The following is a 13,054-nucleotide window of genomic DNA, read 5'->3' as shown; positions in this document are numbered from 1 at the left end:
TAATTGGACTGTTTCTTCATTGATATTCTAGCCATTGTTAAAATAGTGACTCGGTTGATCATCTCCTTTCATAGACGCAAACTCGGTTCAAATCAACACAAATATTTACATAGTAAATTCAAGCAAGTTCCCCCCGAAATCCCGAGCGAAGAACCGCGTAGGATATTCTTTCCCTTGAGTCCCTGTAGCGGCAATCAGCAAATAGTCATACGCAGTATGTATCAAAGAAATCTCACCAGAGTTCACCTCACCAGGCTTATCAGCAGCCATTGGGGCTGCAGGACCACCACGCACATGATGATCATAGATGCTTCCTTTAATCTCCTCTAGTTCCTCACGGGAAGACAGCTTGAAGCATGGGTGCCGGGTAGCTTGGGGATCAGTTGCACCGAAGCTAATATGCACTTGCTGTCCGCTAGAGCCGATGTCGAACCTATTGATAACATTAGAAATGAGTGTTTTTGGACAAATAGCTCGATTCAATACCATAAGATTGTCCCCTTCTGGAGCTCCGGTACCGGTGCCGAAGTGAGTCCGAGAGTTGTCCCGTAGAACTCCTCGGCTTGTTCTAATGTACCCCGAGGGATTGTGAGGTTGATGTGGGCGATTCCGGAAATCATGATGTAGGATAGAGGATATGTGTGATTGTATTGAGCAGGTGAGTGGGTATATATGGTTCAATGCGGGAATCAGTTTCCGGGTCGGATGAGAGATGTGTGAAACAACAAAGAGTATGACGGCGATTACACGATGTGGATTTTAGATCACCTAGTGAAAGGTATTTAACTGGAAAAATATCCGGCTGGATTTTCTGAACTGTTTGGCATTAAAGGGCGAAGGTTGCCCCTCTTGAGAAGGTCGGCTTTAGCCGATGTCGGGGAATTATGCTTTCAGTCCCCGGTATTTTTATTTGACATCCGCATCATCCTATATGCACCTATACGTACCGGATATTCCCTGGCGGGTGGGGCTTTCCTATTTGAGCTGCCGCCGCTTTTATGAGGGTGCTCAGGCTCAGGCTCACTGAGTAGATGTCAGCACGGGCTCAGATCAGTGATCATGCTCAGATCAGTCACGTGCAGGATGACTGATGCTCAGTGAGTGCTCAGTGAGTGCTCATTGGATGCTCTCTGATTACTCAGTGATGCTCAGTGTCCAATCAGTGAGCAACACTGATGCACTCAGCCCACCTCAGACTATACCCAGAAGGGATTAGCCCCCACAGGGTCGTTTATACTGTGATAGTTAGTTCGTTGATAGCATTGCTGCTGCCCTCATTTTCCGGCGCACTACACCTCATCAAGAAAACACATTATGACGAAGGGGCGTAGGAAAGAGCGGAGAACTCCATCCGTTTCATGATGTCTTTCTTCTGTCTTCTAATTCATTCAGAGCGGCTCGAGCTCAAAGTCCCAAATATAAAGACAGACCGTGTGCCAGCTTTAGCATGTAATAATCAACACGCCTTCTATTCAAGCACTTTTTATTTGGTATATGATCTAATATCGCATTCTTTTACTTTGAATACATTCCCTACCTCCAGGTCGCACCGCACTTGATTATGGGCAGAAAAGAATTTTTTGCCAAGCGCGATGGAATCGCCAAGGAGAGGCGCCGTCTACAGCGAGAAAAGAATGGTTATACTCCTGGGGTCCATAGAGAGGAGGACTTAATTCGGGAGAAAGATAAAAGGCTCCCCAAGACCAACAAATTACATCAAGAAACTATGAACCTCTGGCTCGAGTGAGTTAAGCCGCATCTGAAGTGGCAATCCCTTTCCTATTATAAATTCAGCTGACCTTCCTTTAGTTTCACTGCAGACCCGGAGAATGGGTTTGAATATTACCAAACCTCCCTTGGTTCTCCGGCTCCAACTCATGAGATGATCAAGGCGTACATTCGCTGGTACGCAAGTTCTACTCAAGGGCGACTAAACGATGATGGGCTACCTACGGTAAGAACCGTGAGTGCGCATACCGAACAATTCTTTGGTGGATTTGAACAATTCACAAAAAGTAAAATCATCCCAGATGATCGAAAGGAAATAAAAATGGTTGGTTTATTCGCAACTTCCCCTCTAAGACCATCATAAACTAACCTCGATGCAGTGGATCAAAAAAACCTTGACGGCAGATGGCGTCGTTGTAGACCAAAAGAAAGAGAAACTTAACTTCACAAGGCATGATTTTTTAAGAGCAGTCTCGTCTTTGTGGCAGACTGATCACCAAACTTTCATTCCGGGACTGCTCAAAGTCGTTATCTTGTTTGCTCTCCAGCTGTTCCTCTTCACTAGAGCAAGAGTCGGAGCTTTTGTACCCTCTAGTGAGGACAAACACGAAAGAGGTCTTCGATACAGAGTAAGCTTCTTTACCCCAGCGATATTATATAACACTAACCTCTATTCTAGCATATCAAATTGGTACTATTTCCTTCATCCACAGCTCGTTAGGCGGTGGGTTGGAAGGTGGATCAGAAGTGGCTCAAAAATCATCGATGTGAAAAATACACAGTGTAAGTCAGAAGGACCTAGTGGTATAATTGTCGAATATACTAGGGCTTCATTAACTGGTGCTTCTAGATTCGGAATCGGTATCCGGGATAGCAATAGGCCGCAATTTGCGTCGGGCTACCTTCTTTTCTCCCTTGCATTAGCACACGGTGCTATTTATGGGGTGGATACCGTGGATGATCTAGCGCAGTTTGATCTTTCAAATGGCGAGATTCATTTGCGATGGAAGGAAGAGTACTTGGATAAACCAGTTCTCAGGCATGCCACGGCGGACGGGCCTCAGGAGACACCTTTGACGAAACAAAAATTTTGTTCTTGCCTACGTCAGATTTTTAATGCTGCAGGGTACTTTGGTGAACTGGCAACTATCCATTGTATACGACGAGGCCTTGGGAAAAAAATCGAAAGTAAGCCCCTTACACCACACAAAATAATCAATAGACACTCGAGAGAGATCTTCATACTAAGATTTCTACAGAGAGAAATGGCTCTGCACCTGTTAGTCAGATTATGGCGCATCGGGGCCTAGGCACCTTTCCGGAGCATTATCAAGCCCACTGTTCCTCCATAGATATAGTGGGAGCCGTTCTAGATGAGGAAGACCAATCCGATCATATCGAGTACTTTTAAGGTTATGTTCAATATTACGAACGTGGCTTGCCAGGCGAGTTACTAGCAGAGATAAAAGGGAGTATTTTAGAAAAACCAGATATGGTGGAAATGAGAGCCCAGATCGAATCATTCGCGTAGAACCACGACGAGGATTCCCTCAAGAACATGAATTTGGAATACAGGAAGGCGCTCGTTCGGCATCGCCTATTCGAACTTAAGCAATATCAAAATCGGTGGGTATAGGAGAAAAGAGACCAGAAAATTATTAATCGAGGAAAAGAAGAGCCGACTCATTTAGAAAATGACATTCGCACACGCGCTCAAATGTTGATTATGCCCGAGGTTGCGCGAATCGCAACAGCTATATCCTGCACCAAAGAGCTTTCTTTTGACGAAAAACTTCTTCTTGTCCAAGATCTATAGACGCAGTGTGCCCGTGATTTTAATATAGTATACCTCCCAAATCAAAGTCCGGTTCATGGGCTTTGTCCTACAAAAGGGTGCCATATCAGCATTGCAAGGTAAGTGCCCTAGCTAAATAATGACATGGCTAATACTAACTCCGCTAGTCTAAGGAAGTGTGATAGAAGTGCCTATATTCACGGATATATTCGGCGTGAGAAAGCTTCTGACCTTCAAATATCAGAATCAGAGATGCGGTTTTGCTATAAATGTATAGAATGGTTTTTGTCGAGTCAATGGCGGAAGCATTGCGATTCCTATCTCTAGTCATGGCAAATCCAGCACTACGAAGTAATCATCCATCGCCATACCGTCATTCGCCCGGGCTATTACCCCTTTTGCTTGTGGGACCCGAACCTAAATCTCTCCGCAGAAACCCGTTTGCGATCCTGGCTGCGAAGTGAGAACCTGAGAGAACACATTGAAGGGCAGCACATAGCTGAGATTCAGCACTTCAAGAAAAAGCCGATATGCGGATACTCTCAAATCTTTAAAAATGAGCGTGACCTTCGAAATCACCTACACGATGCGCATGGGCTAAAGGAAACCATATGGCAAGATCCAAAGCTACCCAACAAAAGGAAGCGCACTTGCAAGGTGGAATCACAATACTCTTCAACAGAACCAGGAGAGGAGCATCCCAAGAAGATCAGATTTCATCATTACACACCTCCGTGCCATAAGCGTGAGCACGTGTCAGAAGAATCATTTATCCCCGTCCCAGTCTTACTTCCGTTTATCGAAGACAATCTGGAACAATACTCGGGGCCAAGTATGTGTGACAAATATAGCACGAGGAGCAGAAGCAACTCAGTGGAACTATACTTCTTAGAGGCAAGTCCCACACCCAGCTCGGGGCCAACAACTCCAGGTCTTGAGGCCATTGATCCTCGAATCCTCGAACCTCCCGAATTCAACACCGACAATACACGCCGATCTTATGACCCAGTTATCATCCAGCCAAATTCACTCATTTTCCCACCAGAAGAGGACGAGGCCACCGAAATATCCGTCATAGGCATAAAACAGCCGCAACCTCCCGCTCTAAGCTTTGCCAGTCAGCCTTCTAGATACTGTGCTATCACTAAAGCTAATGAGAGAAAAGGACTGCAATGTCTCACCTCTTTGTCGACCTATGACCAAGCCGTTACTGCGGAATTTAAGTGGGAGAGTTATCCAAGTTATCCACTTACACGGGGAGAAGGTAGCGAGGGAAACCTATCTGTTGATGATCAAGCCCCTCCCAGTGGCCCTCGCAGAACCCTCACTAGATTCAAGGCACAAACTCAGTCGCTCCAGCATCATTCTAATAGTTTGAACAGCTACAAGCCCCGGCAGAGGCTTAGTGCAAAGAACAAACGAAAGTTACGTGACCTATAGAGACAGAAGCTGACCCTGAGACAGATCGGGCCTCATTTCGCGGATATTGATATAGCGTTACTACGACAGGCTTAGATAGAATTGAAGCCTTCTCAGAGATGCACCAGATCTGGGGCCAATTGAAAGGGCAACTAAATCATATTTTCAAACATAATATTTCACTTGTGCTTAGTTATTATCAGTCTGTACAAAATTTGCTATTCAGCCGCGTAGTCCAACCCTCGCCGACCTAACTAGACTCCTTGTCACACCATCGGAAAATTCCTAGCTGTGCGAGAATAATAGATCAGTTAGAATTGAATGGCTGAAGTTCCTGCAAAATCGCGGCCTCGTTATTTAGAGAGTAAACGCATGTACGTTAAACTCGAGGGGCAAATACCCTACACTTTCAGCGCATAAGTTTAAAGCATGATAAGCTTCCTTTTTACGTGAGCCCGCGGATAACCCCTTAAATGATAGTCGAGTTCTTATTTCTAGTCGTATTTGATTGGACCTATCCGGAAAATAAATGCAGTGGGCAACAGGTAACAGACCGTGAAGACTAGCAATGCAAGCAACTTGTTAGCTGTTCTGGCGAAAACCCAATACAGCCAGCTTGTTACATGGAAATAGATAGTTACATTACAGTTACATAATCTGCACCGCCACAGACGAATAATAAAACTTAGTAAGTAATTATTTAGTGTAATGTAACGTACCATGTATGTTTTAAATTGTATTATATTACAGCTCCTAAGTGATATTTAATTCTTAGTTATGGTTGGCCTATGGACAAAATTGATATAAAAAAGCGTGGGACCGATCTACGAGTTCAACATAATTACGTAGAAACTTGCTCGTCCCAGGATGGCGATATGCGCTCCCAGGTGAGCAACATACGCTCCTAGGAACCTATTGGTATCCAGGAACCTCTCTGGGTACTCCTAGAGACCAGCTTGCTGCCCCAGGAGCGGCCTTATCGTTCCCAGGAGCCCCTACATGCCCACTTATAGGTGGGGCTATACTCTAGAACCCGGACCAGATAATACATTGACTATTCATCACGCTATGAAAAATATGACTTGCTTGACTTTAATGTCCATTAGAACTTTCCTAGGGGTCTGTGAGTTACCACCTCAACAAACAGCTGCTCATAATTAAAGCCTTGCTTTTAGGTCCCTACATCGACCTAAACCATCGAGATGAAAATGGACGCACCGCAATTTAGTCCGACAACAGCCGGGGCTTCATATAAGCCCCCAATATGCCGATGCAGTACCGCCGCTTTAGTCAGCATATCGTGTAGGACAATCTTCCATGGTGGAACTCCTCTTGCAAAAATCAACCGAAATCAACCGAAAAAGCCGTACAGGGACGTCGCCGCTTCAGGTCGCAATCGTCATAGAGCATGTGGACATTGGCCGACTCCTTCTCAGCTACGAAGAGACTATATTGGTCAATGACCAAGGTCCTCAATCCTTTACAGCGCTTATGTTCGCGTCAACTAACGGTAGACTTAGAATCGCTAACCTATTATTAGAGGATCCAAATAGATGATCTAGGGAGGACATCTTTCTGGTGGGCCGCAGCTGGTGGTCAACTGGAAATTGTGCGGCTGTTAGCCATGCAACGTGATATGAAAAAGCGACTAAAAGATTTGGAAGGCACGACAGCGTACGATATTTCCAAGGATCACGGTCATGTAGGTGTCACGCTTTTCCTGCGGAGCCCTTAGGTTTCAAGCTAGACTTTAGGGAGGGCTTCAAAATGCATGCGATAGCAAAAAGCCCATTAGACAGAAGCAGAGCTTGGTCCTCCAGTCCTAATATGCCACCGTTCGATCAATCCAAATAAAACCGTTTGTGTGCACCGGACATTATATGGGTCATTTATAAATACTTTGAGAAGATGGCATGTCTAGCTTTTTGGGTTAGGCTTCCCCTAAGCCCCCACGTCCTGATACGTCGACCCGGCAATATCAAGCTCGCACTATTGTCTAAATTGGAAGCAAGGGTTAATCTTCATCCCACATTACATATAGCTTAGTCCGATAGGAAGAAACTAAGTGATAGAAATTAAAGTGAGGCAACCAAATGCACATATCAACTACAACGGTTGAAAGGGTGGACTTTGGCCTGAGAAACTTCCAGGACGGTGAACCAGAGTCTACGTGTTGGAGTGGGTGGGAAGTGAATTTCGTTGAAAGGACAGAATGGCGCACGAAATTGTTGAAGCTAAACATGATACTCAATGTAAAAATCGAGGTCACAAATTGGTAAATAAAAACTTTTACGTTGACATCTCACAAAATGTTCAACAATGGGTCGGTCGGTTTCCGTGGGAACAGCGGTTAAGGGCAAGTAGAAAAGATCAACTTCGACGAGCGGGAACTAAGTGATGTCTAGAAAACATTGATTCTGAGAAAAAGGGTAGATCCAAATGAACAGGGCAAGCGATTTTTCTGAGGGAGGTGAAGACAATCGGGTCGTCTACACCGGCACAATGTGTTCACAGCAACCTATGTCTGCAGCGTGGGGCTTCGCTACGCGAGCCGACCGTTTATTGCAAGTTGTATAAAATTTCAAAGCACTAGCCCTCAATAATTTGACTTCGTTGAAGGGATCCTTGCCTTGGTCAGGTGGTCTTGATTTTCGGTTAAAGCTGAGAATGAGCGGGAACTAAGTGATGGTCTAGAAACTGTTAATTTTGAGGAAAAGGGTAGGTCCAAAGCATAGGCCATATTCTTTTCTGAGGGCAGGTTAAGACAACCGGGCTAGTCGTCTCCACCGGCACAATGTGTTCAGCAGCCTATGCCAGCAGCGTGGGGCTTCGCTACGCGAGCCGACCGTTTATTGCATGTTGTATATTCTTCTAAATTTCAAAGCACTAGCCCTTAATGATTTGACTTCGTTGAAGAATAAAACGTTGAAGCGATCCTTGCCTTTGTCGGGTGGTCTTGGTTTTCGGTCAAAGCTGAAAACGAAGGGTCACCAGCCTCCTGCAGTTTTATGACCGTGTTCAACGAACGGTCGTTAGTTTGTCCGAAGACTAGTCAAATCTAGTCGCGAAAAATTTCACACGATAGCACAGAGTCAACACATGTAATTTTTGACGTGTTCTTGAAGCAATTGGAAATACAGGGGTCAGGGATTAGCGGTGGAAATGCCGGTGGTGACTCGGAAATTGATGGCGCAAAGGTGAGGATTTACCTCTGGCGATAGCAGCCAACAGGACAGAACAAACCCCAAGACTGCAATTAGAAGAAGAACAGCTGCCACTTCAATTGTGCAATATAAAGCGCAACGCAGTTATTATCGAGTCCGAGGATAGGCCGTTGTAGAGAAGCTAAGCCTAGGTAATCTAAAAAGAGGAGGAAGAGTACGACGACTCGCAGTGGGTGATCAATATAAGTACCAACTACTGTGACCATAATCTTGATCAAGCACGAGAAAAGCGCAAATAGTGGAAAGCAGACCATCAGCTGATATGGTTAAGGAGGCTTCGAGGCTCTAGTGTATGAGTTTTTCTGAACTGCTCGACAAGATAACACGAGAAGGACGAAGGTAGCGAGTAGTAACGCCGTGGTCAGTAGTGCATACACTATAGTCGGAATCTGCATGACTGGCTTGTGGTTAACGTGCAAGAACAAAGGGGACTTCAACTGACCCCTATGCCCGGATTGCCAGCTACGGTGCTTACTAGATTAGCTCTGTATTGTAGGTTCCAACGTCATGAAGCCACCTATCTCGCGTTATCTAAAGAGAATGGCGTAGAGTTCAATAAGTCTGTTATGTGCTCTCTATTCGTCGCTAGTCATTCACAGACGGCATTGTCCCTCCTAGGAACCACCGAGTCCCGGGAGCCTGATACAAGCTCCTAGGGCCCAATTCTAAGTTCCCGGGAGCTTAGGGGCTCCTAGGACTACCCGTGCCGTTCCTGGGAGCATTTATTCGGTTCCTAGGAGCTTGTATTAGGCCCCTAGGAGACCCGGTGGTTCCTAGGAGGGACAATGTTGTCTGGGAATGACTAGCGACAAATAAAGAGCATAAAACAGACTTATTGAACTCTAAGCCATTTTCTTGTCATGACGTTGGAACCTACAACACAGAGCTAATCTAGCAAGCACCGTAGCTGGCAATCCGGGCATAGGGTTAGTTGAAGTCCCCTTTGTTCTTACACGAATTCTAGGGACACAGGGGTCAAGGGATTTATTGGTGGGCAATCACAAACTTTCTATCGTCGCATACTGAAATTGCAACATTGTGTTAATACAAAACTCTGGAACGACTTTGATTTAGGTAATACATCGCCTCTATCTGTTTACAGTCTGTTTCTTGCGGGCTCAGGCAAAGTAATGCACTGCCTGCCTTTCACACAATCCCGTTTTAGAACGGTCGCCGCAATAAAATGATCCTTCGCATGTCCTAATCCACAGAATTGAGCATTCTAGCTCCAATGGATGTAGTACCCTGTTTACCTGGCCATCATTTATGGCGTCATTGATCTTCTCCGGAAACCTCTTCTTTCTTCCTGTTCAGAGCCTCGCTGGTGAGGACCTCGAAAGCTGGTAAACCCGAATACCTAGAGTGCGATCGGTAAGGCAAACTTTGTGACTTCAACAGTAAATCTTTAACTTTGCCTTCCTTCATGTTGTTTGGAGTTCTGCTGTCTCTCCTTTGCCAGTTGGTATTCGAGTTCCCGATTTTTGAGCTCTAGGTCGCAAGCGTTTTATTGAGCTATCTTGATATATTCAATAAAACACTGGTTCTGCTTCTCCAAGCTGACTTTGTCCATTGCGTGGGCCCGTAACATGTTGTCGCAGTTTTGTAGCATAATAGTTGCCTCGTAGTGTTTTTGTTGCAATTTTGACATCTCAGTATATATGCTCGTAATGATTCCCTCAAGCTTTTGATTTGGATGTTGCGTGCCTGAGTCGATGTTAATTCGGAACTGCCGTGTTACTTCAATTGCAGACTGACCTTGACAAACGATTGGTAAGGGGGATGGGTTCGGACGGTGCGACGCCAAACGTCTTCTCCGTGGAGGCATCTTTATCGTCTTTGGCTTTTCGGACGATTTGTCACTTCTTGTAGGAGAGATAAGATAATTGTCAGATACAGATTTTCAAGGCCAATGGCCCCTATTTAAACATTCTCCGAAGACATGGCTTATGCATTGCTGACGTTCTTGCGATGTAAACGTCTGCGTCATCGGTATAAGATCGTCCGTCTACTTTGGATGTCAAGCCACAAGCTTCTAGGATCATGTTGCTTGCTCCTGGGATATGACAGTCTCACGTATACGTAGATGAGAACAGCGTCTTCTAGATGCATAATCAATATCAAGGAAATCTATAGTCGACTCTAGATACAAGACGTAGCGCGAGGCAGCAAAAGAGAGAGGCTTCCTCGCGTTCAGGGGATCCATATACACCATGTGGGTCCCGCAGCTCACATCTCAATTTAGCTTGTATTCTTCATGTATATCCCCGAAAATACGATGCATAACTCCCAGGAATGGGTGAGTGTTTCCTGGGAACACTATAACGTATTCCAGGATCCTTAGGGCCCCTAGGAACCAGTCACAGGATCCCAGGAGTAAGTATCACGATTATAGAAGCCGGTGACTCGACATCCACTTCTAAATAAATCCGTATCAATGATATGCCCTCAAACAATATTCAAATAGAACCCACTGCCTCAAAGAATTGCGTCTCCCACGCTGCTCAGCCAACTACTGGCGGTGACAGACTTCTCTCTGAGATATTACTCTTAGCCATCCTTTTATTATCATCTGTATAGGTAGTCGTTACCTATACGTTCACGAAATCTGCCAATATGCCGCTTTTGGGACTTCCACTAGAATTGCTTTTGTGGATTGGCAAGTCCATCGACAAGAAGGACCTTCGAAGTCTGCGTCTCACATCTCGAGAATCCAACGTCGTCTTCACAAAGAGCCTCTTTGATTGCATAGACTTCCAAGACACCCCGCCAATTCATTGGGCAATCGAGCATAGAAACTTAGGCATCATCCAGCACTCTCTGGGTTGGGAAAAGGCAGATATTAACCAACCGTTTTCTGGCCTTACACCGCTCATGTTGGCTACAAAATTGCGATACGCAGACGCTGTTGATTTGCTCTTAAGCCATCATTCAGTGAAAGTCATACAGCGTAATACTTTGGGAGAAAGTGCCTTCTCGATCGCTGTTCTGCATGGAAGCGTGAAAATTGTCGAACGACTCCTCAATGTACAGAATATTGATCTCAATAACCAATCCCTGGACGGAAATGCGCCTATTTCAATTGCGCTGACCTGTCGCCAAACCTACATCTTCCAACTTCTCTTGTCTGATGAGCGGACAAATTTCAACATCTGCGACCATTATGGCCAAACACCACTGCACCTAGCGACAGAAATTGGCGACTATGGAGCAATCCATATGCTTGTACGAAATCCGCGAGTTGATGCCAACTGTCTCAACCACCGACAGGAAACTCCGTTGCTTCTGGCTGTCAAAGGACACGGTCGTTTTCTCCCCATCAACAAAAGAATACTTATCATTGAAGCCTTGCTTTTGAGTCCGTGCATCAACCTTAATTATTAAGATAAGAATGGACGCACCGCAATCTGGTATGCAGTGAACAATTCTGACATAAAACTGGCTGAGCTCCTCTTGTAGCAAACAGATCTGGACCTCAATTGCGCCGACAAGCTGGGCTAGACACCTTTGGCAAAGGCTGCTGCAAATGGCTCCTTAGACTTGATCAAAGTCCTCTTCCGACAGCCGGGGCTTCATAACAGCCCTCAATCTGCCGATGCATTTCCGCCACTCTGGTCAGCATGTCGCGTAGGACAATTTTCAATGGTGGGATTTCTTTTACAAAATTCAGCCGACATTAACCAAAAAAGTCCATCGGGGACGTCGCCACTTTAGGTCGCAATAATCATGGAGCACGTCGACATTGTCTATCTCCTTCTCAGCTACGAAGAATCTTTGTTGATCAATGATCAAGGCCGTTGCTCCTTTACTGCGCTTATGTTTGCGTCAGCTCGAGGTAGTTTTAAAATTGCCAAAATGTTATTGGAGCATCCTAAAATAAATGTGAATGTGGTGGACGACCAGGGGAGAACATCTTTCTGGTGGAGTGCGGCTGGTGGGCATTATGAGGTTGTATAGTTGTTGGCCAATCAGCGTGGTGTGAAAAAGCGACTGAAAGATTTAAATGGCCAGACGGCGTATGCCATCGCCAAGGAACGCAACCATAGACATGTCAAGGTTTATTTGCGAAGCTTCTAGGTTTCAGCTAGTTTATAGAAAGAGATTTCAATTGATGTGTTCACGGCGATCGGGTTCTCTAAGTGCAATACGGTACTGTAACAGCAGACTTTCCACCGCGGCCAGTTGTCTACTGCTCATCATTCTCTAGTGATAGCTACCAAGGACAGACCTAACGAGCTCATCTCTAGGCCAGGAAATTAGCAGTGCAACGGCTTGTGCTAATCCTACTGTACATGAGCTTTGGGCTTCCGTGGTATTGAAATAGATGCACTAGCTGAATGTGATACCTTTTGGGCGCCATTGCCCCATTGAGGAGTCAAGGGCTGTCGTTAAACCATGTAGCCTCGGTCTGTAGGTCTCACAGAAGGCAGCAGTCATTTTCCTAGAGAGTCCATCATTTATTGTGTACGCGCTCGCCTTGTTGGCTGTGTGCACGAATTTTCGAGCCCGCGCAAAGCCTGGCATATGCATTTCTCTCCAATTGCTGGATTTACAGTGGTCATATTGCAAAATTGAAGTTGTTAAGAATATTTTCTAGGAATAGTTATGTAAGTTTTGAGTGCAAAATACCTGATGAGCGTAGTTGAGGGTGAAATAAGGGGTCAAATTAAAATTCAGCGTCACAAGTTGGCAAATTTATTCTGGAAGAGGGATAAGGGGAAACTCCATTTATACCGGGGTTAAGTCCAAGGCACTTGAAAAACTCTGCCTTTAGACTGGGACTTTACGGGGTTTACTGCTGACCGATCATGCCCAGCCTGTTGCCTCTTCCTATTGGCGTTGAAAGCAATATGCTCCAGATCCAAGCTAGATAATTGGAGAGCGATTCCAC

General features: G+C 45.4%; 2 protein-coding genes across 2 annotated transcripts; one reads left to right on the top strand and one right to left on the bottom strand.

The window, feature by feature from the left end:
• Nucleotides 1–105: 105 nt before the first annotated feature.
• N7517_008224 (putative glyoxalase family protein) lies at nt 106–620 on the bottom strand (the record flags this gene model as incomplete). The annotated part of the gene is made up of 3 exons (XM_056725954.1): nt 106–182; nt 237–433; nt 487–620. The coding sequence occupies 3 exons, from the start codon at nt 618–620 to the stop codon at nt 106–108; spliced, it is 408 nt and encodes a 135-aa protein (XP_056576805.1).
• Nucleotides 621–10,779: 10,159 nt separating this feature from the next.
• On the top strand, nt 10,780–11,547 carry N7517_008223 (ankyrin repeat domain-containing protein; the record flags this gene model as incomplete). Its single annotated transcript, XM_056725953.1, has 1 exon — nt 10,780–11,547. The coding sequence occupies one exon, from the start codon at nt 10,780–10,782 to the stop codon at nt 11,545–11,547; it is 768 nt and encodes a 255-aa protein (XP_056576804.1).
• Nucleotides 11,548–13,054: the final 1,507 nt, after the last annotated feature.

Source organism: Penicillium concentricum, assembly GCF_028827145.1.
Source record: "Penicillium concentricum strain IBT 3081 chromosome Unknown utg000003l_segment0_segment0, whole genome shotgun sequence".
Lineage (NCBI taxonomy): Eukaryota > Fungi > Ascomycota > Eurotiomycetes > Eurotiales > Aspergillaceae > Penicillium > Penicillium concentricum.
The sequence above is the reverse complement of the archived record's forward strand: the minus strand, read 5'-3'. Positions and strand labels throughout refer to the sequence as shown.